A 27,758-nucleotide genomic window follows, 5' to 3' on the forward strand; every position below is an offset into this window, starting at 1 on the left:
TTTTACATTTCAGCAACAGTCCATATGGTGTCATGTAATATATGTAACAGACAGTTTTTGGTATATGAAAGTGTTCCAGTTCTTCTGTTGATCATTATGCTCCTGGGAATGAGTTGAGTCATTGTATTAGAACAGCAAAATCAAATCAAATGAAGACTATAACAGCACACATTAAACAGAGAAAACATATTAGTCTGAGTGGTATATTATTTCGGTCAATTATTTTTAGCTGGAATATATTGTTGGTGAGAATACCTAATTATAGAAACATTATCAGAGAACTGATGCCAGATCTGAAACTGTATTACTGTGTTTATAATATTGAGACGTTGAGTGTTTTATTGTGTCCTGAGAAAGCAGGTTGGTTGCGAAATATCAACAGCACAATGTACAAGCACACACGTTCATATCTACACACGCACGCGAGGTCTTGGTCGTCAGATATGCTGTACAGGTTTCCTTTCTAGACCCACAAGCAAACAAAAAGAAACACAGGTATACATGAACCCCATATATAACTTGGTTGGTTGGCAGCTCTCAATGTTGAGTGCCTAGTTTTAAAGTGACTGGATCGATACAGGGGAGTGAATTGCCAATTTCAGTTTGTTCTATTGAAATTGGCTGGCAGTGCATTCTTGAGGGAGAGCACCAGATATTGGCAGTGACAGAGTGGAATTGGATTTGTAAGGAGAGAAAGACCAAGAGGGAGCATAATGATCAACAGAAGAACTTGAACACTTTCATCCCCCAGCATGTACTACATGCAAGCTAAATATGCTCTTATGTATTTGCTGGACAGTTAAATTATGGCGACAGGGATAGAAGCCTAACCTGCTTGAATGATTACACACAGAATGGCTCATTGCATTGTTTATTACCATCGAGCTCTATGTTGGAAGACTACTGTGCCACTACCTGATAAATACTTCATGTTCTTCCTCACTATTCTGCTTTGCAATGGTATAGAATAAATTTATTACTAAAGTATAACATGAAATGGCATAGATTATGTCTTGGATGTCACGTTTGGGATGAGCTAAATCAAGCAGCACTCGATCATGGAATAACTTTTCTGGGTCTCATGAATACGAGACCAGGGAAACTTCATAGTCATGAAATTATGTGGAAAGGAAGCCCCCTGTCAAAAATGGGACTGCATCTTAACAAGGAAAATCATGAAACTCATCAACAAGGGGTGCATCATACAACTCCTTAGGATAATACTTAGGAAGTGCTTTTATAATGCCAAGATAAAAATGAGCAATGCTGGCAACATGCTGCTCTCTTATTTCAAGTAGAGCTCTGTAGTATGTTGACATAATTCACTAATTTTCATCCTCGAATGTAAATATCCACTTGGAGCCAGCTGTGGGGGGTTCTCCAAATTGAATTATTGGATTTGTTGACCCTTTATTTGCTAAGCTGATATAACCTGAGAGTAATGTCCTCACATTTACACAAACAATTATTTACCAATAAAAATTAAAATTAAAAAACTTTACATAATATTCTATGTTCTAAAAGTTCCTAAAAAGTTTCTTCTTCCTGGTATAAAAATTCAGTTTTCCACTATCAACTGAGTGAATCTGAATTTGTACATGTGTTGACTACTGAGTTGAAGTGCTATAGCAACAACAGTGTAAAGATTACTCTCTCTAAGTCACATCTTACGTAAACCATTGAAAATGCACAGTAATCTTTAGTTAAACTATAACCATACAAGCATAAACATGCAGACACACCCATACAGACTCTGTGACTGTGGTAAATGAATGATTTTAACACCCGGATGAGGTGATTTGGGGTTTCACTTCTTCTCTCAAACAGTAGATGGTTTTCAGGCACACGTACACAGCAGAGACACAGCCCTGCACACACACAACCATTCATGGAACAGTAAAGGGGGCTGAGCCTCCTTGTCCATGTGCAACACTTCCACATCCTGTGGATTGAAAAGCTGTTATCTCTCTTGAACGGGGCGCACTTTGCCCCAACCTCCAAAGAGAGCCAAGGTAAGATTACAGAGGCAGGCAGTTTCACTCAAAAACTAATAACAATACATTACAGTGTATATTACAGTCTTTTGATTGTACTGCATGAATTATGATTTTGCTGAATAATGATATATAAACAGAAAAAACAATTTTACATTCAAAGATCTTTCTTGTTATGACTACATAAGAAGCTGATGTTCAGTGGGAATTTTCTTCATTTTTTAACATTTTGTAGATTGTAGGCGCTTAAATTATATAATTATACTCACATTAATGTGGACAAAGAAAGACTGCATTAATGATTATGTTGGTTATATGAAGCTCTTTGCCAGTGGCATAAAAGCATAGTGTAAACTATATTGCGGTTCCACTGAACAGATGTCTTATGAGGGTTCTTTGATGCTGATTTTCTTTTTTTGTTGTTGTTGTTACGATGCACATCACATACGCAATTTTTATGCTAGTCTTAAACTTATTTACAGGTAAGCTAACTGCCTCCTGGTCTGTCATTGAGTTTAATAAAAGTTCTATTTAAATATAATATTTTAAACTGGCTGTACTCAGGGAACCTCAAAAGTGCAGCTGTAAAACAGTGTTAGTTTCAGGATTTCTGTGTGTTGGAAGATTTAGTGAAACCTACTTTTAGGTATTCAGTGGAAGCCAAAAGGAGGAGTAGAGAGCTTAAAGAGTTTGTACTTTAAACATACATTATGTTTGTTTATTTTTTTTTTCTCTGTGCCTTACATTGCATGTTTGCAGGTGCTTTTCAGTGTTTCTCTATGATGTGCAGCTGATTGCTAACACACAGGGGCATGCAGACATTTGGCTCTCTGTCTCTCTCTACGCCCTCACCTGCTCTTCACAGCACATTAAACAGGATAGCTATAAGCTTCTCACACACCCAAACAGACACATAGCCACACACACACATCCAGATATTCACCTTGTTTTTGTCTACATGAGTAGACTTTACTGGAATGAAGCCTAATTGCTTGAGCTGTATGATGGGTGCCTTTGCAAAAAGTAGGCTAAGCCTGTTGGACATCTTTCCTTTCCAGATTCTCTTTTTCAGTCTCACTCCACTCTCCTTCTCGCTTAACTGTATGGTTTTATTTTACTGAATTTAATACCTAAGACTTTTTGCCAAAAATTCAAGGTTAATGGAAGGAAAATGCATGTGTGTGTTAAATATGTTTTTATTTATTTTTATTTTTTTGCCTGTCTGTGAGTGTGCCTCCTGCCAATGGGCATCATTAAGCAGCTAAAGGTTTTTGTACCTCTGAGACCTTGCCTGTAGTAAACTTGCTATCATTAACGAGTGTTAATGATGCTGGCCTTTGTAATCACTGTGTACGTATGGATATTTTGTTCTTGTGCATTTTTTCTCTGTTAGATGGTGAAAAAACACTTCTCTAAGTTGGAGGTGATGTTAATGGTGATGTTTACGATTATGACTGTGATATCAATCGCATTCATAGTTCTGTTTGCCACGGGACAATCTGGTGTGAAAGAAGGTAGGTGGACCACAGAGAAATACACATCTAACTTCAAAGTAATGGTATTAAAGTTTTAAGCAACATAAAATCACTTCCTCCTTTACTTTTCTTTTGCTCACATGATTATCATTTCTAAACCAGAGAATAATCTGCACACTAATGTCAGTTTGTAAATTTACAAGGTTTACCCTTTATAATTTTGACTTAGTTGTATTGTTCTTTTCTCAGAAATTACAGATACATTTGTTCCAACATGTCCCAGCATGCCTCTGGGTGAGAGAGTAGATTGCTTCCCTGATTCTGGAGCATCACAGGTAAACTAATTTCCTAAAGTGTAAAGTGTGTGTATGGGGATTTTGTTTATTTATTAATTTATGAATAATTAAATAAATATTATTTACATAATTTAAGCATTTGCTATTGTGACAAAAAGCACTTCTAATAGTAACAGTAATGACACTACAAATAATTATATTGGCAACAATACTCTTAACAGGAGAAATGTCAGGAACGTGGATGTTGTTGGAGTCCACGAGATGAGAGTAATGTTCCCTGGTGTTTCTTCCCAACCAACTATGGATATACTGTGGAATCACAGGAGACACCAAATTCTTATGGTAAAACCTTAAACCCCCTCTGTATTCTTTAATTCAGAGTCATGTGCTCACTAACTGATAAAAATATGCACATAAATAGAAAGAAGTCTGTATGTGCTTGGACTCAGTAGAATATTCAAAAACAATCATGTTATGCCCAGCCTGAGATTTTTATGCGTTGGGAATTGAACCAACACATAAAAATGAAAGCATTCCTTTTTTTTTATCCATATCTAATTTAAAATGTCATCAAACATTTTGACATCCATTTGGCAAAGGTATTGCTTAAGGATACTATGCAAATTAGTACAACAGAGCCAACTAAGTACTCTGTAACCTTTTATCATGGCGGTAAAAGAAGTTGGCAATACATATTGTTTAAATAAAGTCCAGTCTAAGTTCACGTGAAGATTTTCATGTGGTGCTACACCTGAATTGAACGACTGACCCTGACGAATGTTTGCTCACACAGTTTCTCTTTACAATAAAATATAACAAAACTGAATTTTTTAAACTTATGTTTCTTATGTAACTGATTTCTACATTATGTAAATATATTGTATTATGTGGATGATATATTAAACTTCTTGCCATCTTACTGTCATCTGTTTATTTTTGTAGCTATAAAGGCAAAACTGACAAGAATGGAATCTCCATCTCTATTTGGTCAACACATAAAAGAACTGGCAATTGACGCAGAAATGCAGACAAAGAATCGACTCCGATTTAAGGTGAACATTGACACCATTCTGGCTTTATATTCTTGTATACATGTTTGCAGAGCCAGATTTCACAGCAAAGTAAAAAATTGTGAGATACACTATTCATTTCAAAAGCAGTTTAATCAAAGTATCTTTAATATAAAAGATTGTGGCTCAAGAGTTGGCAGTTCGTCTTGTAATCGGAAGGTTGCCGGTTCGAGCCCCGGCTCGGACAGTCTCGGTCGTTGTGTCCTTGGGCAAGAAACTTCACCCGTTGCCTACTGGTGGTGGTCAGAGGGCCCGGTGGCGCCAGTGTCCGGCAGCCTCGCCTCGCCTCTGTCAGTGCGCCCCAGGGCAGCTGTAGCTACAAAGTAGCTTGCCATCACCAGTGTGTGAATGTGTGTGTGAATGGGTGGATGACTGAATGTAGTGTAAAGCACTTTGGGGTCCTTAGGGACTAAGTAAAGCGCTATACAAATACAGGCCATTTACCATTTACCATAAAAGCCGTTGAGAATGAAGAATAGAAATATACACAACTGAGTATTACTGAGACAGCGAGAGTTCTGTCTCACTGCCTAAAATGACTGTTTCCTTTCCCTCAGATCTATGATCCCAACAATAAGAGGTTTGAGGTCCCCCATGAGCACATCCTTAGCCTCAACCCTACACCATCCAGTCCCATCAACAACACACTGCAGATTACACAGAAACCCTTTGGCCTTACTGTACGCAGAGAGGAGAACCAAAACATTGTGTAAGTGCTCATTGTGTGTATATACCATGTATATTTGCTGTTTCAGATTGGATATACAAAAGATATCAGACTATGCAAACTGTGTGTATTCATTAAAAAAAAACATGATTCAAATTAAGGTAATTGTTATTATAATTTCTTATGTACTTTATACATTGTTTTATATACTATGGTTGCGCTAGTAAAGAGGGATAAGGGCATTTCTGAGTTAAAGCATGTATAGCAGCAGGGGATTGCGTAGTGTGGAGGAGATTTTTCATAATAATGCTAAGATGCCATGGTACTGAAATTTTAATATAAGATAAATTGACTTACTAAATATTTATTTAGAATTACAATTATTACTTATCAGAACTGTCCCCTTAGACATTTGACACTGGAAATTCGGAACCACAGATTATGTGTATCACTTGAAGCAGATGTGTAAGAAAGCCACAAAGGTGGTCTCAGCAGCACATCAACTCACTGTCATGCAAAACTGGCAGGTGACACCATTCCATGTTACAAGACAGTTTCTCAAACAATAAGTCATTATTTTCGTGTTGATTCAGTGCATGCTTAGTTGGCTCTGTGTGACACTGCAGTGACAAACTCCTCCACAGAACACACAAACACAGATAAATAGAGAAAAACAACAATTGCATACATTAGTGCTAATGGTGTTTTGTACATCATTATTGGCTTTTATGGTGCATGACAAATTTCCCTACTAGGTAAATGTGGATTTATTTACAGGAAAAGTGAAAGCCAAAGCAACCTTTTAAAAATGTTTAATTTATAGTAGGGGTGCAAATTGTGTGGATGTTATCGATATAGGTATCACTGCGGCTTATCAGTCTTCCTTGATGTAACGATAATGAAATTTACAACCAAGCGCCAGTCAATGCGCCCTTTGTGCAGTTGTTTGATAAAAAAAACACTGTTTATGGCTTCCTGCTAATTGTTAATCATTGGTGGGAAAAGGTTAAAAGGAGGTTTTTATCATTTCATTCAATGTAGGAAAATATATTTACTTTAATAAATTCCATTGGTTTAAAAAATAGCTTGTAGACAGAGACCATGTCCACAGTTATTTCATGAAAAAAATAGGAGGTCCATTTTTTTCTGATTCAAACTCTCTACAGTGTACGGGGATTTCTTTGGTTGATTGCAAATGTTCAATACTTAGAATAATCTCTGTGCTCTAAAATACTGATAACGATAGTTTACACTCCTGTAGTTTATCTTTGCTCTTGGCAGAAACTGGTGAAACAAAAGTTACACTGCCAATAGAGAATTCATATTGCTCAGACATGCCAACACATTTCAAAATGACAAAACATGTACAAGAGTTATTTTATCTAATCCTTTGCTTTTAGTGTTTTGTCTTTTATTGGCTTTCTTTCATTGTTGAGTTATGTTTCTGTAAGAAAAAAAAGAGTCAGTTAATTATTTTCTTCGACACTCTTTACTTACGAAAAAGAAATAATGAAAGACAATTAAAGTTAAAGTCACAGTTACATAAAATGAAAGCCGTTGGTTTGACCTGCTTATAAAGTTTCATTTGTCTTTCTCAACACTGCACGCAACCTTTAGTCACAGGCCTTTAAAATTCTTTTCAAGATAAATCGTAAGTAGATTATCTTATGATTTAGCAACCAAACTGATCCGTTTTGGCACTGTGGGTGAAGCATAGCTACAGAGACTACCATTGTGGAATTTTTTAACACATGGTATGTTTACCAAGATCTAAATTGTTATAATGTAATTATAGTTTGATAAGAATATGAGAATAAGCAGGCCATGAACTGTAAAAAGCCCATAAAATACAGTGATAACAATGTTTACATATTTACTTTTAAATCATAAAAATTGCAGCAGGTTACCATTGGTATTTATTATGGCATTAAATTCCACGAGATCTGTTATTTATTTACTATATAGATAAATGGACAATGTGGCTCATAATCATTCTATTAAGCCTGTGTGCCTGTCATTTGGAAATGATCTTTTTGAACAGAATTAGGGTTAAGATGTTAAATGAAGATGTTAAAGGAAAATAAAATCATATATTTACTGCATTTAAAACCTTTACTTGTAATATCTGACAGCTGTTTGAAAGTTCAGCAGGCTGGGTATTTCAGTAACCAGTGTATGTCTTGTTTTGAAGACTACAGAAAAGCTACCCAGAGGGCTTATTAGCGCTTGATGGGATGGCCTGTCTACTCGCTGGTTTTTTTTTTTGCAACTCAATTCATCAAAATGTCTCTGTCTCATTCCCACTCTCATCTTGCTCCATCTCATGCACATTTTCTTTATTTTTGTGTCTCACACATATTCACTCTTATCTCCTCTCCCTTATTCCACATCCCAGTGCATCTGTGTGTCTCTTCACTTCCTACTTAACTTCACTTTTTTTCTGGTTACATTCAGGTTTGACACTAGAATGGCTCCAATTGTGTTTGAAGACCAGTACATACAGCTGTCTGCCAAGCTCCCATCCCATAATATTTATGGCCTGGGGGAGCATGTCCATAGGCAATATCGCCATGACACAAACTGGAGAACCTGGCCAATTTTCACAAGAGATGGTTTTCCTAATGGGGTAAAGACAGCACACACACACACACACACACACACACACACACACACACAAAGAGACATATGTGCTTAAAATCAGGCCTGCTTAGTTGTGCGTGTGTGGCATGTTTACATGTGTGTCTTACATGTGCATTTGCCTTCGCAAAAGGCTTATAATTGAATGCCTTGTGAGCTGATTATGCCGTGTAGGCACCCCCTCAGCTTCAGTAAGTCTCCCACATGGTGGTCTCACAAGGCACCAATACCCTATATTCATTTGTCTCCTCCTGTCTTCTCTACAGGGAACACATAACCTCTATGGACACTATCCCTTTTTCCTCTGTCTGGAAGATAAGAGTGGGAAGTCATTTGGGGTCTTTCTCCAGAACAGCAATGCTATGGGTAAAATTACGCTAACACAAATGCAAGAACACTTGCTGGTACTTGGATAAAAGCAAATATACATGGGTTCGAGCATGCAAACAAATGCACACATACACATAAAAAAACATTTGAGCAGCACTGTGTTTAAAAACTACAGAATCTATGTGCACAAGCACTCTCATACATACTGCCAAAAAAGTACAAACATACCGTATGTTTACACTGATACATGAAACTTCGGGACAAGAAAATCATCTCTAAATGGTTCAAGGGCATACGAAGCGCCAGTTAATCCTCATCCCCCAACACAAAAGGAGCTACTGTTGCATCAATCAAAGAATTGTGCTGACAAATCAAAGAGAATATTTCATGACTGTTTTATTCTGAGAAGGAGATGACTGAAAGCATTAGTGATTCCCACTGACATGTTTCTGTTGCTTATGCTTACAGTTGCTTCATGAAAGTTTTTTTAATATATTGATTTCCATAGGAATTGACTGATATGTCCTCCATATACAATTGTGTTTAGGTTTAAAGTAATAATTCTCTGAAGAATTAAAACAACAAAAAAGTTGTTTTATCAAAACAGAGGATTGGTGGTACACAATGGCTTACGATCAATTTGGGGTTGTAATTTATTTTTAAACATAATACTGACACTGATACTTATATGTTTTCTCTCTGTGTTTTCACCAGATGTGATACTGCAGCCCGCCCCAGCTGTGACCTACAGGACAATTGGAGGGGTGCTTGACTTCTACATTTTCTTTGGTGACACACCAGAACAAGTGGTGCATGAATTCCTCGAGGTGATTTTCTAAATTCAGAAATATGTCTGGCAGGTTTTCTGGTTAATACTGTTGGGTAAAGTGGGTTTTGTGTTGCCTTGACGTGGTAATTGCATTAAAAGTATTTCCAATTGTGCTATTCAGCTCATTGGCAAGCCTGTCATTCCTGCCTACTGGTCACTGGGATTCCAGCTTTCTCGGTGGAACTATGGCAACCTCAGTATAGTCAAGGAAACAGTGGAGAGGAACCGTGCTGTGGATCTTCCATATGTAAGATTCTGTCTGCTTGGTTTTTATTCCTTATTTGTCTTTCATAACATGCATATTTTAGAAAAACATTTTCTTCAGACTATCTAAAATTGCTATCAGAGCTACTGCCGCCCCCATAAACATCTGTGATTTTGTCCTTATAATATTTTGATAAAATGTTGAACAACTTTGCTTATATATTTTATCTCCATTATATCACAATATCATGCATTATATGTAATAAATGTAGGGTGCATTTACATACCACTGATACTGACCATGTGGTCATGATGAACATTCTGGAAACTGAAAACATGTGACTTGGTGTCACTGACATCACCTGGCCTTTTACTTCTTCCTTGTTCTTTGTTTCTTCCTTAGAAAACATGCATTTTAAAACTCGAGTGTGTGAAATGTAGTGGCAATGCGTGGTTTTTATAGAGAGGGATTCCTTTGGCTACTACCACAATTGTAAAGCTTTCAGAGGTGGGGGAATGTGGGGAATCAATACTTCACCTTGTGCACCCCTTGTTAAATTTGAAGCACTCATGCACCACTGTGTGGTTCCGGAGGCAAGAGCCTTAACCACTACACTATCTGTGGAGACGTGATACGAAGGTTGAAACAGGAATTCGACAGACAGACAGAATGATAGGGATGGCCTTTAGCTTACACAGGGTAATCCAGCTTTCTGTCAAATAATGGCGAGTCTGCTGGGCTGTATAGGTTCAATCCTGGGATCACTATTTTTCAAACGTCACTGAATGTTAGTGGCAATCAAAGATCAATCGATCGACTTCCTTTCATTATCTCATTCACGCTGAACTGAATGCTAAAACTACTCCAGTGCCTATTCCTTTCTGAGACATTTGGTAAATATCAATTCCAGTTGACATTTTCTTTGGAATGAGCCCTACTGCTTATCTTTGTCGAGCCATGAGAGGTAACTGCTAAGAGTCTTTTCGATACCGATTCTTTTCCAATGCTGTACATTTTTGTCTTTAATTACTAAGGTAGACTCCTATACATGTTCTTTATGTGTCCCAATAAAACATTTTAACTCTGTCACAACTCAGCAGTGATGGCAACAGTCGAGGATGTCATTTGAACTCTGTCTTATCTAACACTCAAATGCAAACAAATTTCCAACCCATCTCAATATTTCACTCTTATAATCTCCAATCTCTTTTTTCATATCCAAAGACATTAGGATGCAGCTGCTTTCTCTCCGGCTGTACTCAGGGACATGTTTGATAACCATTAGATAGACCACAGAGGGTATTATCACATTCTCCCTAATATGTCTGGAGCTGATTACCATTAGAGGAAGGATCTGGCAGAGCCTTCCAAACCATCTGCTCCATCGATATGAAGTAGATTTTGGCAGGCAACAGGCAGAGAGCAAGCATAAAGTCACACCCTGGCAAAAAAAGAAGACTGTGTTAACATTGCTATTGTCCTCCCAAGGTTTAGCAGCACATTACCAAAGTTGTTTGCACTCACATTAGGTCTCCAAAAGTCATCAGAGGTCTTTCTGTTAGTAAGACTCTATGCAAATGTTCAACATTTCTTTTGCTAGCTATGTTAAGATGAAAATATACAGTGTGAAAGACACATTTAAGTAATGCTAAAAATGCTGATTCTTTTTAGCAGATGTGCCAAAATTAAGCACAAAAAGAAAAAAAATACATGAGTGGGTACATTTAGGAGGCATTATGAGGAATTTGGAATGTATTACACTGCAATCCAAGATGCAAATTTAATTTTAATAAACAGAAGCCATGCCAAAAGTTTTGTATTTCAAAAGAAGCTTTGAATATCTAATGTCCATTTCTAAAACTCATTTGAAATTAATTCACAAGGGTTAATGCATATGTAAAACTTGGTAAATTAATTTCATATGCTATTAGATTTAAAGCTTTTTTTGAAACACAAAGATTTTGGCTATGCTAGCCTATATAATTTCTGAAGTAAAAAATGCATGCACATCACATACCAATGCAGCATTTTTCTTTACCCCATGCAGGACATTCAATATACTGACATAGACTACATGGAGGATAAAAAGGATTTCACCTATGACAAGGTTAAGTTTGCAGAACTTCCACAGTTTGCTGAATACCTCCATGAGAATGGACAGAAATATATCCTTATCCTGGTAAGAAATACTTTGCTGTGCACAAAATAATTTGTGTAATGGACATGTTAACAAATATTACTACATGAACTTATTCTTGTATTACAAGCAATTTTGTGATGTGAGTTCTGTATATAATGTGTAATAATACAATAATACAGTACAAAATCTTTGTAACATCAGATACAACAAATAACAATTCAAAATCATGCCAATGGTGCTGTGTAATTTTTATGTATTTACTGATTTGTTTTCAACTTATATTATTATGACAGGATCCAGCAATAGCCACCAGTAAGAGGGTTGGGGATGCTCCGTATGAGTCCTATGACCGTGGAACTGCGAAAAATGCTTGGGTCACTGAATCAGATGGAGTAACTCCTCTAGTAGGAGAGGTGAGCCACATTTGTGCACAAACCTAATTTAATGAATTACATGCACACAACAAACAAGAGGAAACTCACTTAAAAAGAAAATTACTTAATTAACTTTGAAACCTCAACTGTGCTTTCAATCAAAATTAAACACAGGAATGAATGGGAACTATTTTCAAACAGTTTGGAGTCTGCTACTTTTAAGGCTTATGAAATTAGAGGTTAAATATTAGCATATTTTTTCAGTTATCAAATTTGGCTTTTTAAGCTAAAGCCTTTCAAACCTTTCAGCTGCTTAACCCAAAACATAAAAAAGCATAACAGATTTTGATTAAATCAGACAGTCAAACAGTTTGACTGGCATCCAAATGACTCATCATAGTCTGTTATTTATTTAACCTTAGGGGACTCATAAAGGGTTAATTAATAATAAAATTAACAAAACTATGTGAACTATAACTATATAAACTTTTATTTTACTATATAAACTTTTATGAACAATTTAAAACAGTTGTGAAAAATAAAGGACTTTATGCAGCCATGTGAAAAACTAAATATAAGCACCAGTGGATATACCAGTGGGGTTGTGTGTGGTATGGTTCCCACTATATAGATTCAGTCTGGTTTAATTCCTGGAAGGCACGCAATGATGCAAAATAATCGATACCTCCCCTAGAGGTAATGAATCTTTTTTGAAAATGTAAGCAGTACAAATATCTTTACTTCATCTATAGTTTGCAGCTCTGTTGATTAGTAGCACCTTCCTGCTACTTATCCTCTTAATTTCTATTGAAGCAATAATAGTGCACATAGCTCTTTACAGGACTGCATATATTACTGATACAATCAGCTGATATTTGATGCAAGGTCACAGCTTTGTTCTCGTGGAAAATAATTTTCCATAGGACAATCATAGAACATAAATATATTCATTGAGAGATCCTTTTCCCCGCTGAGAACATTTTTTAAAAAAGAGAGTGGAAGTGCAGAGTAAAATGTGTTGCTCCAATACTTTCTTTAGTGTTGCTTTTGATTATGCACACAGCGAGACCCTGCCCCACTGTTAATAGTTTTTTCATCCTGTTTATAACAGGTCAAACATATGCATTGATTCTGCATTAGTGCTTAATCTTAAAAAGTTCTGCATCACCACATCACACATTAGCCATGAGTCTGTGCGTGTGTGTGTGTAGCCCTGTGTGTGAATGTGTAATGGCGAGAAAGACAAGACAGAGAAAGGTAGAAAGAAAAGACCCATAGTCCCTGCATTCATTTATGCGCATCCAGCTGTGTGGGTTAAAAAAACTCTTTGCTGTAATTTGTGGTTTGTTTCTACACACAAGAGTGGCCATACTTGTTTGCAGTTTATTTACATATGCAGTTCTATGTATTCTCATTGTGAACATTCAAGCGTCTCTGCCAACAACCTTTGCTGTTGCTGCCTCTGTAATCAGGTAGGCACTGAAACAGACCTGGTCTATATTCTGCTTTTTAAATAGATAATAATTGCTGAGAAATATGTAGATAAAAGCTTTTCCTGGTGGCACCCATGTTTGAGTGCCTGAGTAAAGTCATAGCAGGACCTCATTCAAACAGGTGGACATTTCTGTTCATACCGCAAAAGTAAAGATAGATGAGAGTTAAAATAAAGGGCAGTGGGGAGAGCTAAAAGAAACCTATCTGGATTTAAATGAAGGTTTAACTGTAGACAGAAACATGCACAGAGAAAGGGGTATGTGCAGACAGACAGAGAAACACAAATAATAGATTAGATGAAAATGTAAAGGGAAACAGACTGGCTGTCTTACTGTGGCATGGTGACAGAGACATACACAGGAAGCAAAGAGACAGAAGAAACAAAATAGATAGGTTATCAGATACAGACAAAAAAGGAGGGGGTAGACAATATGAGAGGTAGAAAGAGACTTTGGAAAGAAGGTAGGCAGAGGGACTGATAGCGGTAGAAGAGAAGAGAGACAGGTGGATAACAACTTCGAGAGACAGACTGACAGACAAAAGACCATAAAAACAGTAAAAGAAACAGTGAGATATGCAGCTACAAATGACAGCACTTTACTTATCCTGTTGTCAGTATTAGTACACAGCTGGAGATGACAAAATCTGGTCTTGAAGGAAGGAAGGGCTCAAAAAAAGATGCAAGGGAAAGCATCTGCAAGGGACTATCAATAAGCTTTGACCTTGGATTTCTGACCATCTGCCAAAAACATCTGCCTATAAATCTTTGTGTGTGTGTGTGTGTGTGTGTGTGTGTGTGTGTGTGTGTGTGTGTGTGTGTGTGTGTGTGTGTGTGTGTGTGTGTGTGTGTGTGTGTGTGTGTGCGTGTCTGCAAGCACATGAGCGTACATAAGTATGATTCATGTCTTTGCTGAAAACTAGGTTGTAAAGTTATTGCCCATGGAAGTAAAGGTAAAAGATAGCTAGAGTGGAGCAACCTTGAGATTTAATATCTACTGTGCTCTTCAAGAGTGTTCACATACAGAAATACAGCCACATACACACACACACACACACAAACATACACACACAAACGCACAAAACCTCTGCCTTTCTCAGTGGATTAATCATTTTTCTCAATACATGTCATTAAGGACGACTTCTAACACACAGTCACGTCTGGAGATTTCTATTGCATTATCGATTTCTCCTCTCCTCTCTACTCTTCCTCAACTCATTTGTCTCTTTATCCCTTTTCTCCTTAGCCATCTCTCTCTCATCAATCCCGCTTCTCCTGTATTTCATCTGTCCTCTATTTTCTGTCATTGCCACTTCCTTAAGCTGGTCCTGCAACATCTACATAGGAACATTTATATTTTTCTTGCAGAGCTCATAATTTTGACTGATCGTGCCCTGTTATGTTGATTGGTGATGTTGTGTTATGTTGATATAGATTATTTTGCAGACTAAATTACTGCTTTGTTTCAGCCATGTTTCACATCCATATATGTTAAATGCATAAAAAATGGGCACATAAAAAAAAAAATTGTACTTACACCTACACAGAACCAGAATTGAAAACTGTGAGTGATGTTAACTACTGTAGACCAGTCAAAATTGTTTTTCTCACATTCTCTCCCTCAAAGGTGTGGCCAGGAGAGGCTGTATTTCCAGATTACACCAGCCAAGCCTGCATAGATTGGTGGGTGGATGAGTATGAGCGATTCTACAGGGAGGTCAAACATGATGCACTTTGGATTGTAAGTCAGTTTTGAATACAGAAAACGGAGGTATGAATAGTTGTGTCCTGACCGAAAATTGTCAAAATGGCCAAGGGCCAAGAAAGAGCACTAATAACAAGAATTTTCTTAACTTAAGAAACATGAAAAAAAATTACTTCACAACCGTCTTTAAACAAAACAAAAGTCCGCTCACTAAAATCTACTGTATGTCCTTGCAGGACATGAATGAGGTCTCTAATTTCAAGCAAGGATCAGCAAAGGGCTGTGCTTCAAACAACCTCAACTACCCTCCATTCATTCCAAGTAAGAGATGTTGTTTTTTATCTTCTGAGCCATGATCATGCTAATCATTTGACGTACTTAACTGTTCTTATAGCTGTAAATTGTGGCTTTTAGAAGAAAAAAAAAAGAAATCCAGAAAAAGTTGGGCAGTCATTTGAAATATAACTCAAGAAAATGCAAACTGAATATTATGCTACTAAAATACCAAAGAAGAGGCCCTGAACTGTTGATCTGTAGAAATTATATTTCAAGAAAGAGTAGAAAATAATTTACTATGGCAACTAAACTCTGCAGATATAATTAATTATAATCATTTTTAATTAGTAATCTATTATTATTAGTATTATTATTAATTAAGTTAATTATTTATTTATTTTGTGGCTACCTAATTCAAAATGGGCACATGTCAGTAAAAGATGCAGGTTTTAACATTTGGCCTTTGAATGATTTTCATTTTTTCCCTATTTTCTGCCTTTTCTGTGAAAACTAGTCATACTGGTATATATTTAATACAAAGAAACAAAGGATACCATAGAAATGTAGGTCATCGCCCAAATATTGTACACAACTTGATAAATTAGCTACACTAGCACACATAGTAATAGAAAAGCCCTTTATTGTCATTGTACATGCATAGTGTATCCTAGATGGTTTTCTAGAAAACTCATCTAGGATCGTAGATCCCTAAAGAAGAATTTTGAAAATGACTCTTCTGCCATGTCTTTTATTCTGACTGTGTCCCAGATAGGATGATCATAACTGGAAAAGGCACACTCCCCTGATGCCATCCTTGTTATTGCCCTCCTCCTTAGTCATCTTCCTGCATTGCTCTCTTTTCTCTCATTTCCTCATTGCTCTGACATCCTATAGGAGTATACATCAATGTCTATCTCATTCTTTCTGTCCTTTTACTTCATCGCAACACCATCACTGTTTTTTTGTATTCTCTTCATGCCTCCTCACCCCTTGTTCCATCTCTTCACTCCTTTATCTTTTCTCTCCCTCAGACATTCTCGACAACTTGATGTACAGTAAGACTCTGTGTATGGATGCCAAGCAGTCTTGGGGAAACCATTATGATGTCCACAGTCTGTACGGCTACTCTATGGTGCTGGCTAGTGAAAAGTGAGTACATCAATAATCAATGACAGGAAGAGTTCAGGTTGTGCTATGAAGGCCAACTTTCTGCCACCCATTCAGTATAGTGAGACTCTGGGAAACTCAAAATACACAGTGTGAAAATAATGTAATATACATAATTTTCTAAATCAAGAGTTGTAGAATCAGATGTTACTGACCCATTGTGCTAAAGTCCAGAGCAGTTGACTTGACTTCAATGTGTTAAATCCGAAAACTTGTTTTAATGAGTCTAGCTTCCAGTGTGTTTGAATGAGTCTGGTGCTGAAACAGTTTAATGGCCCATTATGTGCACAAACTTAGAAAGGAGTATTAAATATATTGTCGGTGCTGGCAATCTGTTGAGGAGGGACAAAAAGGTGCTTCACCATACGCAGGTTTATTATTATTAATGTTTTATACTTGCTAACCAGTTAGCATTGGTTCATCTTATTTCCTTATCTGAATGCTGTTGAAGGGCTCCAATTCCATTGTCTTGAACTACAGTAGTCCTTGTTCTCAGCATCCTTGCTGAATTTGGCATAGATGTGTATGAGCCATTTTTTGGCCTACTGCAATTTCTTATTACGGTGGCCTCTGAGCCCATTGCTGATCCTCCAGAGAGCAGAACAAGGCCTACCATCACTACCTGCAGTCCAACACAATGCAGTGGGAGTTCTTCGTAGAGACAAGATACTCAGTAGACAGAAAAACACTGGGGAAAATAAAATAAAGTTCCCTAGCCAGCCGGCATTTAAAGAACCAAGAGACATGATTCAAAGTTACAGTTTGACAGGTTGGTTTAATACAATTTGTAGACCCAAGACAGCACTGTGGATTCAGAATAATGGTGAAGAAAACTGTTGCTGCTGATCTGTATCAGAAACCTAGATGTCAAATTTTCCTAACAATGCAACCAGTAATATAAAGTAATATAAAACTGTAATATTCTTCTGCTAGTGTATCCTGACTCATCAGTGCATAAGCTTTAAGAGCTAACTTGAATGCCAATAAAAATCATAAAAAAAAAAATAAAATCTCATAAAACCATTTTGCAGCCTTGCACGTGATACATTTTCCTCAGTGTGGCAAATGTTTTCTAACTTTTATTTAATGTTTAAGCTCTGCTCATGTCAATTCTCCGAAGTTCATCATTACCCTCGTAACCACATTTACATTCGAAAGAAACAATCTGCCTATATATGGTAACACACACACACACATACACAGACACAGCCCACTCAAGACTATGAAATACAAGCTCCCTGAAGTGAGCTTGCTGACTCACTGTTTTGGTATTAAAGCTAGCTCATCATTCTTTTGTCAGCTTTCCTACTCATTTCTTTTCTTCTTTCTTAGTCTACTAATTAAAATGTATTACTGGCAGGAGACACATTTTGTAAACATCATCAGGGCTTTATATTGTCGTGGAGATTGATAATGCTTCAATTTTGTTCGAATAAAATATTAATGTGTAGTGGTAAATCAATTCTGGCTACGCTCCCTTGTGTTATCTATCTATCTTTCTCTCTGATCATTTGTGTTTGTGCATATGCACAAACACAAATGATTGTGCATATGTTTCTCTCTTGTGCTCTCTCTGACTCTCTTTTTTGTCCCATTGTCCTTTTATCTTAATGACCCTGTATCATCTGCTTGTCTTCTTGTTGAATTCTCTGCCACAGAGCTCTGCAGCGTGTTTTTGGAGCAAACCGTACCCTGTTGCTGACCCGCTCCTCCTTTCCAGGTGTGGGAAAATATTCAGGTCACTGGCTGGGGGACAATGGTGCCAACTGGAATGACATAAAATGGGCTATCCCTGGCATGCTAGAGTTTGGCCTCTTTGGAATACCCTATGTGAGTAGCAAACATTCAGAGAAGGTCATGTAATGGTCATATCATTTTTAAAATAGCTAAAATCATTTGATAAGACAAATAAATGTGACCATTTAAGTTTTTATTTTCACTTTAGCAAAGCATTGAAGAATGAAAACATATTGTGTATATGTATATATATCATTTGTACTCTACAGAAAGCTCCAGAACCAGTCATAGAACTTAATCTGTTTGTTAGCATGTGTTTCTGGCATTTGGATGGTTCTCTCTTTTGCTTTTTTTAAAGAAGATTTAGTTGTCATTGGAATGTATGCTCAGACATAATTTCAAACAGCAGACAAGAAGAAGTGTGTCTGGAATAAGATCCATTAAAATGTCTGCACCAACAGCAGTTTTCTTTCCTGGAACAACACCACGTTCAGAAAACACACTCCTAGCCAGTAACCGAGTGGACCTTGTACTTGCTTGTGTGTATCGCTAGTGTGCAGATTTCAAACAGCAGTAAGAAAACGACAGGGAGTCCAGTGTACATGCAAATACACACATGCACACGCCTCCAGCTGTGCACATCAGGTAGTCATATATACATGCCAACTTCTCCTGCTGGGACTGTGTCAAGCAGATTTTGGGTTCCTCAGTAGACACACGCTCACACGAACGCAGAGAGAAAGACGGAGAGAAAGCAGGAGAAATAGGATTTGGATCGATTCCCTCCCATTGAGGCTGTTGTAAAATGTGGCCGGTAGTAAACAATAGAAAGCAAACAGTCTCTGCAGACTGGCCTTTGACTGAAGTCTCTTTCTTGGACTCCATGAAAGCAATTAATGTAAATAAAGATTACAACCCACATCTACTGTTTGCCAGTAAATCCTCACTAAATGGAGCCAACATGAAGAGAGGCATTTTAGAAGATAAATATGAAGGCAGTTATCACTCTAGTGCTACAAGAGATTTGTTAACCTTACAGTTGGACCATTTTTTAACCAGGCCATAATGAAACATTAATAATCTAGAGATCTTTTGTTTTCAAGTTCAAGTTTTCTCAGAGTTTGTGAAATGTTAGTCTAGTTTGATTTTTCTGATATAACAATATTAAGAATGTTGTTAGAATTATACTGTAGGTTCTGGCTAAATGTCATTGTAAATGTTTTTCAGATTGGAGCTGACATCTGTGGTTTCTTTGATGACTCCACTGAGGAGTTGTGTCGTCGCTGGATGCAGGTCGGGGCTTTCTACCCCTTCAGTCGGAACCACAACGCTGAGGGCTACAAGGTACTCCCAGATTTCTTATATTAGATTGTCAGTCTGTATATTACAACTTTGCTGTTTGGTGTAAAGTACTGCAGGGTATACACATCGTTCCATAACATTGTATAGGTGCTATGAAGTAGCAAGCAGTTAAAAACTTTTTGTAGCCGTGGAGATTATCACCTCACTGGTGCAAGTACAGCTGAATCTGTGTTTAACACTGAGGATGCAAGCTGCTGAAAAACACAACATTTGAGTCTGAAATAAAATATTACTCACAATCTCAATGGTGCAATGAAATTCAAAGGAATTGATATTGATAAACATAAAGTTATTGTAATATGGTGGATTCTCCACATCAGCTGCAGTATTGCACTGACTGCCTTTCTTAACTTTCTGACTGGACAATTGCTCTTCAAGAAAAGAGTTTAGAAAAGAGTCAGGATTCATTTTCAGTGACAATGATTTTAAACAGGTGGTAATATTAACAGAGTAAAAATCATGTTTATATTTAACAAGCAGGCTAAAACGTTAAATGTCACAGGTCAGATCAGTGGCTTAATGTCACTGAGAAACACAGGGAAGGCGCCTGCTGAGCCTAGAAGAGTGCTTATATTGCCACTGAGCTATTTATATAGATGAACACAAATGGCTTATGCGAAAAATCATTCTACACTATTGAATCGCATGAAAACTGATGCTCCCAAACATTTTCCATTTAGGGTGGGGGTTGGTGATAGTACTTGCTTGAAGACAGGGACACGATGATGATGAATCTGATGTACAATTTCCACTAAACAAGACAGCTAAAGTGTGACCTTTGCTTTGCCCTAATCATGGCGCTCATCACATCCCATACAGATAGTCCAAATACACACACAGACACAAATGAGTTTTCATCAGACTGTCAGAGTTGCTGGAGGCATAAATGATTAGCCAGATGAGAGGACCACGGCCTGTAAGCAGCTAATCACCCTCACACTTACCACACTTACCACTGTCATCAAATTAACATCATACCTCTGTTTCTTTCTCTCAGTTTTTCATTTTTTTTTCTTTTGCTCTTTGTCTTTATAAACTGTACTTTTAGATTGCTCCAATGTAAAGATAATTTTGTGGTTATTCATTATGAATAAGGTTAATGTGTATTTGCTCATGGTAATTTTCCACTTTCTCATCCCTCCTCTTTACTGCTTTATCGTCACTCACTTCCTTTAATTTCAGTGATTTTCTTTCCTTCTCTTGCTCAAATATATTCACTCTTTTGCTATCTTATCTCGTTCCCATTGTTTTTCAGTAACTAATGGACAAATATGTGTTTTATTTTCTCTATTATTTCTTGTTCATTAACCCCATCCCTTTACTCCATCTTTCTATCTCCAGCCTCAGGATCCAGCTGCATATGGTGCTGACTCAGCACTGGTCCGGAGTTCAAAACATTACCTGAATATACGTTATACACTTCTGCCTTACCTCTACACGCTATTCTACAAAGCCCACACTGCAGGAGAGACTGTTGTACGTCCTGTTCTGCATGAGTAAGTCCCATCTACTATTGAGTTAAGTCATTATGCTACCAATTCAAACAGAGACACAAACAAACTGCAGTTGCTTCAACTCACTTGTGGACATACCTCAACAAATACCTATTCCTAACCACCGAAACCTTAAATCTTCCAAAAGTATTTCTCATGTACTTCATACTGTGTATTGCTGGAGACCTCAGTAAGTGCAGTGCTAAATCGGGGCGTTCTGATGAGTGGTTGTCTTTTCATCTCAGCTAGGTCACTTTGGCATCATCTGACAGATCACAGATGATGTTACACTGCTGTGACCTCCTAATGACCAGATCACACAACATAGTTGATAAATCAACCTCCAACGACGGTGACATCCATATTTGTTGATGTCCCTGTGATCCCTGTGACAGTGGGCACTGTGCTAGTTGCATACAAGAAATGTAATTTATTCAATAATAGGGCATTTGTCTTGGTCACTACCATCATTCTGATGCCACAGAGGAGTGTGACATTATTATCTGCAAGGTCGTAGGTGATGTCACAGTATCTCTGAAGGTGTTATCTAGGAGGAAAGAGAAGACTAGCATCATGTTGTTTGGATAACTCCCTGGTTATCCAAACAACCTGATGCTACTATACCGTAACTCTGTCCACAAATACTCCCACCAAGACAGAAATAGACAGTATAAACAACTGTCAAGACAGGCAAAACCAAATATTCCTTGATTTCCTTTTTTTCCTAAAGAAAGAAAGTGAGCAATTTTACATAGTGAAAAGCTCTGTTCCAAGTGCCTGAAAGCTAGTAGCTGAAACCTGGCAACCCTGGCCTATAAACTAAAAAGTGATGTCACTGGCAATGAATGAAAGGACAACATGCCAACAGAAACTAAGACCTTGGCAAGACAGCAATTCCAAATCCAGTGAATACACTCCTGTTTGAGTGGTTTTATTTTTAAAAGCACAAGAAAAATTAGCCTATGTTTTGGCAATCAGACAACTAGCAAACCACATGATAAACAGATAGCGAGAAGCACAAGGACCGTGTTGCAGTACAACTATTTATCCCTTTCACCATTCAAAAAGACACCTAGGGCATTAATAAAACATAATGGCATCCAAGTGACAAGTTGTAAAGTATATGCATGACTCTACGAGCTACTTGTAGAGTTCAACAGCAAGAAACCGACTGGAGATTAGTAGCCACACAGCTTAAATGAGCCAGCCAGGGTAAAACATGGAAAATGTGATCTAGTAAGACATGAACTAATAAATTAGAAAAATCAAAGGGTGAACATTAATTTAATGTTAATATAAAGTTTAGAATTGTAACAAAGCATAGACATCCTAAAGCTTTTCTAAAACACAAACTGGAAAATAAAATGTACAGGCTGTAGTTTAATTACATTTTGGCTGGACACAGCATAATGACAAAGATGCCTAATTTAATATATATTCTTCCTTGCCCAAGGTTCTATTCTGACAGCGAAACCTGGACAGTAGATCGCCAGTTCCTCTGGGGAAAATACCTGCTCATCACACCTGTATTGGATCCGGTAAGTTAAAACACAGAGAGAGAGACATATCAGAAACAGAATACATATACATATGAAGATACTTTGGTCAAAATGACATCATACACATTACTTAAAGAAATGTGCATAGAAAATGGAGAAACGTGTCTTGCAGCTGAACAGCTACTCACTCACACAGTCACACACACGCACACACCGCGACCTCCACTGGGAAAACATGACATGGGATTTTCTTTGTTGCCCTCCCCTACTCTCATCCCTCTTTCTTCTCTCTTCCATATCCTCCCTCTTTTCTCTGAGCTCTAATGAGAGCACTGACCTCATTACGAGCAGATTAGAAGTGTAGATAGAAGTGTGTACTCTTGTGTTTGTTTCAGTGTGTGTGTGTGTGTGTGTGTCTGTGCGCGTGTGTGTGTCTGTGCGCTTGCGTTTTGGTGTGTGTGTGTGTGTGTGTGTGTGTGTGCATGCGTGCAGCTGCCTGCATATGTAAATGTGTGTGCCTGTAGGCACATATGTATGTGTGCATATGCAGTGATTGCGGTCATGTCAAAGTGGCCTGAATAATAAGCAATTTAGTGCGGCCTCTCGTGAATTACAGAATAGTGGAAAGCGAATTGGATTCATTGTCGGGCTGAGGATGAAGTAACTTCAATCAGTGTAATTGTGAAAAAGTTTCTAATACAAGAAGTGTGTGTGTGTGTGTGTGTGTGTGGGGGGGGGGTGCTTTGTGATGCTTTAGAGTTTACGTCTTACAGAGTATACGGAAAGGAAAGGAAGAGGCATGAGGCAACTGTGCAGGATGTTATTTTTGTGAACCAAGACAAATGCACCTATTTGGGATGCCTTCACAGCCAGAGACACAATTCAACTGCTGTTGTGCAGTTGGAAACAGGATAGGATAAAAAGACATCCATTATCAGTGGGTGTGTTGGGGCATCAATTATGACTCACTGCTCATTTCCCTTCTCTTTAAAAGCAATGTGCTTTCCATCAAAGTGCCCTGATAATTGAACAGAGAGAAATGTTTAGAAGTCCTCCAAGGAGGGGAAAATATGACCTTGCTTGTGATGGTGAAGACATGCCCTTGAATAAATTTACAGTAGGTAAAGTTATTCAGGAGTTGGATTAAACATTTGCTTTACAATGTTGTCTTTGTCTGTAGGTGGCATTGGGAAGAACTGCAGGCTTATTTTGGGTAAATAGGGTCATCTTCCAGAGTCTGACCTATAGAGGTCATGCGTTTAAACGTACACTCTATACCCAAACGTATTTGCTTATCTGGCTTCACACGTATATGAATTTGAGTGACATCCCATCTTAATCCATTGGGTTTAATATGATGTCGGCCCACCCTTTGCAGCTATAACAGCTTCAACTCTTCTGTGAGGGCTTTCCACAAGGTTTGAGAGCTTACCATTATTCCAGAAGAGCATTTGGGAGGTCAGACACTGATGTTGGAGGCCTGGTTCACAGCCTGTGCTCTAATTCATCCCAAAGGTGTTCTATTAGGTTGAGGTCAGGACTCTGTGGAGACCAGTCAAGATCTTCAACACCAAACTTGCTCATCTATGTCTTTATGGACCTTGCTTTGTGCAATGGTGAGCAGTCATGTTGGCACAACACAGTTAAACAAGTATTGGTCTCTGACAACCACCAAATCCAGACTCAGAAGTGTGATTCGTTACTCCAGAGAACACTTCTCAATGCGCCCTAGTCCAGTGGCAGCATGCTTTGCACCACGGCATCTGATATGTTGCATGGCGCTTGGTGATATAAGGCTTGGCTGTTCTCATTTGGTTCCACTTTGTTTTAAATCCATTAACAGTTGACTGTGTAATATTTCATAGTGAGTGAAATTTCACTACAGGACTTGCTGTACAGGTGGCATCCTTTCACAGTACGCTGGAATTTACTGAGCTTCTTAGAGCAACCCATCCTTTCACAAATATTTGTAGAATTAGTCAGCATGCATAGCCACTTGTGGCCATGGAGGGGATTGGAGCACCTGAATTCAGTCATTTGGATGTGTAAGTGAAAACATTTGGCAATATAGTGTATGATCCTGACCAGTCTGCATAGTTATTTATTAGGGGTGCAACAATACTCGTATCGATATTGAACCGTTCGATACAGTGCTTTCGGTTCGGTACGCATATGTATCGAACAATTCAAAATTTTTAATTTATTTTATCAACTTTTCTTCTGCTGTCTGTGCTGAGAGCTCAGTGGATCTGCGTTCGACTTATCCGCCTAGGCTGCACTGTCAAGCGCAGATCCACTGAGCACAGCGCAAGCTAGCGAGACGTTGCAACATGGCAAATTGAGCTAGTGATGGTAAATTTGATTCTTTTTACTGAATCGAGTTTTAATGAGTCACTCACCAAAGTGAATCGGGTTTTTTGAGTCATTTGATTCACTGAGTCAGTTGACCAGAGAGTGCAAAAAATGTATTTTCACTCAAACTTAATTTCTTTTCTCTTTTCATGTAAATCCTACTGCTAAGATGAGTGATTCTAAAAGAAAACAACAATTTTATAAAGCAAAAAAATTTCTAAAGGGAACATTTATCTTGTTTATTTTTATTTTATTAGTATTTTCCTTAAATGTGTCAAGTATATATTTTCTCATCTAAATGTCCACTGAGCCGTGCGCCAGGGGGCGGTAATGCGCCTTAACATTGGTTGCCAACCAAGAAGAAGAAGCTGTGAGCCCGGAGGGAGGGGGTGAGTGAGTGAGTGATTCGTTCGCTCTATGATTCAGCACAGGAGGGAGGGGGTGAGCGAGTCCTGAGTGACTCGCTGGCTCTACGATTCAGCACAGGAGGGAGGGGGTTAGCGAGTCCTGAGTGACTCGCTGGCTCTACGATTCAGCACAGGAGGGAGGGGGTTAGCGAGTCCTGAGTGACTCGCTGGCTCTACGATTCAGCACAGGAGGGAGGGGGTGAGCGAGTCCTGAGTGACTCGCTGGCTCTACGATTCAGCACAGGAGGGAGGGGGTTAGCGAGTCCTGAGTGACTCGCTGGCTCTACGATTTAGCACAGGAGGGAGGGGGTTAGCGAGTCCTGAGTGACTCGCTGGCTCTACGATTCAGCACAGGAGGGAGGGGGTTAGCGAGTCCTGAGTGACTCGCTGGCTCTACGATTCAGCACAGGAGGGAGGGGGTGAGTAGCTCAAATGTGCTGTTAGCATGTTAGCAGAGCGATGCTGCTGTGAACCGAGGAGCTATTGTCTTGATGTGAGCTTCTACTCAGGGTTTTTTCTTCCAGTTCAGAGCAGAAATGTTTTTGTTAAGATACTGGATGTTGTGTTTTTCTCCACAATTTTAATTATAAGCTAGATATATTGCTGCTAACAGCAACAGGGATGAGTCAGTGAGTCAGTTGGGCTTGTGAATCATGATTCGTGAGTCAGTAAAGTGATTCTCGAGTATTGAACGATTCGTTCATGATTCGCGCATCACTAAATTGAGCCTCCCCCTCCCTCATTCAGATCTGGCGTTTGGAACTATTTTGGTCTTCATGTGAAGTATGACCCTGAAGGTAAGCGCGTCATGGACAAAAGTAAAACAGTATGTCGGATGTGCCACGCAATGCTCAATTACATTGGTGGGAACTAGTGCGTTAGCGCAGTTAGCTCGTTAACGTGTTGACGCTGTCCAGCCCCACACACGGGGCGATCCGCGGTAGCTCGTTAACGGAGATTTGCCGTGTTGTGGCGTTAACGTCATTTCAATGAGATTAACGCTGACAGCACTAGTGGGAACACAACGAATATGACTGCACATTTACTCCGACATCATCCTAGTGCAAAGACAAGTGGAAGCAGACAAAAACAACAAGCACGCATGCTACAAACTTTACCCGAGTCATTTAGACAGCCATTAGCACATGATTCTCCTTATGGGGACCTGATATGTTTAATATGCTGCCGAGAATATAGCCCAGAAGAAGCGTATAGTATAGCTTTTATTTTGGAAAGAGCCATTTCTCTGTAATAAACTCTCTTTTTCCAAAGATGAGTGATTTCTAGATCAGATAGATTTATTTTTTTATTACTTTGTTGTTTCAGCAACATTAAATTTAAAAACTGTACTTTTGAGTTAAAATATATAATTATAATTTTAATAAATGACAAATTAAAAAGGCATGAATATTTTTTCGTATCATATCGAACCGAACCGTGAATTTTGTGTATCGTTGCACCCCTATTATTTATGCATACATGGACGTTAAAACTTTTGTACTATCATTTATGTAAGGTTATGACTTTTACTTAACAAAAGGGTCTAAATTCTCGTTTCACCATTTTGGAAAACAATGCCATGTAAATAATGTTCAGGTACAGAGCCCAGCGCCCTAATGGATGCCCCTGTTTCTGTCTGTTTAGACAAAAACAGTAAATTTTCTTTTACCATGAAAATTGTTTTCATGTGATTAATCAGCTTAAGAAGGGTTATATTGCAGTGTCGTCGAAGTGTTTTTGTCCTCTTGTATGCAATTTCAAAAGGATTCAGGTGGCAAGAGTATGCTCACTATATGTGACGGCTGTGTCATGCTCTGAAGGACAATATAAAGAGATATCATCAAGGGTCAAAGGATGATCTTTAACAACCCTTGATATTCTACACTCACCTTTTTAACTATTCTCTACTATACTCTATCTGTTCTTTATTTATTCCTTTGTCTACTTGCCTATCTCTTTCTCTAATGATGCTTTCTCTATCATGCAGATCAATCAATGCTTTAACCTTGATCTCTGTGATAAACTGAAGAGATCTCCTGCACTCTATCTCTGTCATCCCCTCTGGTCTTCATCCATACTTCTACTCTCATGCCCATTTCTCCCTTTTTCTTTTCAGCTCATCCTTTCATCAAACGTTGGCTCCCTCGTCTCATCTGCATTCTCTTAATCAGCTGCTGTCTACTCACCCTTGTGATCCCATTTCATTTCATCCCACTTCTCTTTCACTCTGTGTCTCATACTCTCCCTCTCT

At 38.3% G+C, this 27,758-nt stretch overlaps 1 protein-coding gene across 1 annotated transcript in view; it reads left to right on the forward strand.

The window, feature by feature from the left end:
• Positions 1 to 3,387: 3,387 nt before the first annotated feature.
• The window catches only part of LOC134640958 (sucrase-isomaltase, intestinal-like), a 56,076-nt gene continuing 31,705 nt past the window's right edge, over positions 3,388 to 27,758 (forward strand). The window contains exons 1-18 of the mRNA XM_065471932.1: positions 3,388 to 3,508; positions 3,719 to 3,804; positions 3,987 to 4,107; positions 4,708 to 4,817; positions 5,393 to 5,544; positions 7,957 to 8,128; positions 8,406 to 8,505; positions 9,184 to 9,296; positions 9,420 to 9,545; positions 11,551 to 11,682; positions 11,937 to 12,056; positions 15,137 to 15,250; positions 15,451 to 15,535; positions 16,522 to 16,639; positions 18,316 to 18,487; positions 19,622 to 19,738; positions 21,098 to 21,252; positions 22,703 to 22,787. Of these exons, the coding sequence (XP_065328004.1) occupies positions 3,388 to 3,508; positions 3,719 to 3,804; positions 3,987 to 4,107; positions 4,708 to 4,817; positions 5,393 to 5,544; positions 7,957 to 8,128; positions 8,406 to 8,505; positions 9,184 to 9,296; positions 9,420 to 9,545; positions 11,551 to 11,682; positions 11,937 to 12,056; positions 15,137 to 15,250; positions 15,451 to 15,535; positions 16,522 to 16,639; positions 18,316 to 18,487; positions 19,622 to 19,738; positions 21,098 to 21,252; positions 22,703 to 22,787 (2,199 nt within the window). The remainder of the gene's footprint in view (positions 3,509 to 3,718; positions 3,805 to 3,986; positions 4,108 to 4,707; positions 4,818 to 5,392; positions 5,545 to 7,956; positions 8,129 to 8,405; positions 8,506 to 9,183; positions 9,297 to 9,419; positions 9,546 to 11,550; positions 11,683 to 11,936; positions 12,057 to 15,136; positions 15,251 to 15,450; positions 15,536 to 16,521; positions 16,640 to 18,315; positions 18,488 to 19,621; positions 19,739 to 21,097; positions 21,253 to 22,702; positions 22,788 to 27,758) is intronic.

The sequence above is a fragment of the Pelmatolapia mariae genome, linkage group LG14 (genome assembly GCF_036321145.2).
Source record: "Pelmatolapia mariae isolate MD_Pm_ZW linkage group LG14, Pm_UMD_F_2, whole genome shotgun sequence".
In the NCBI taxonomy this organism is placed as follows: domain Eukaryota; kingdom Metazoa; phylum Chordata; class Actinopteri; order Cichliformes; family Cichlidae; genus Pelmatolapia; species Pelmatolapia mariae.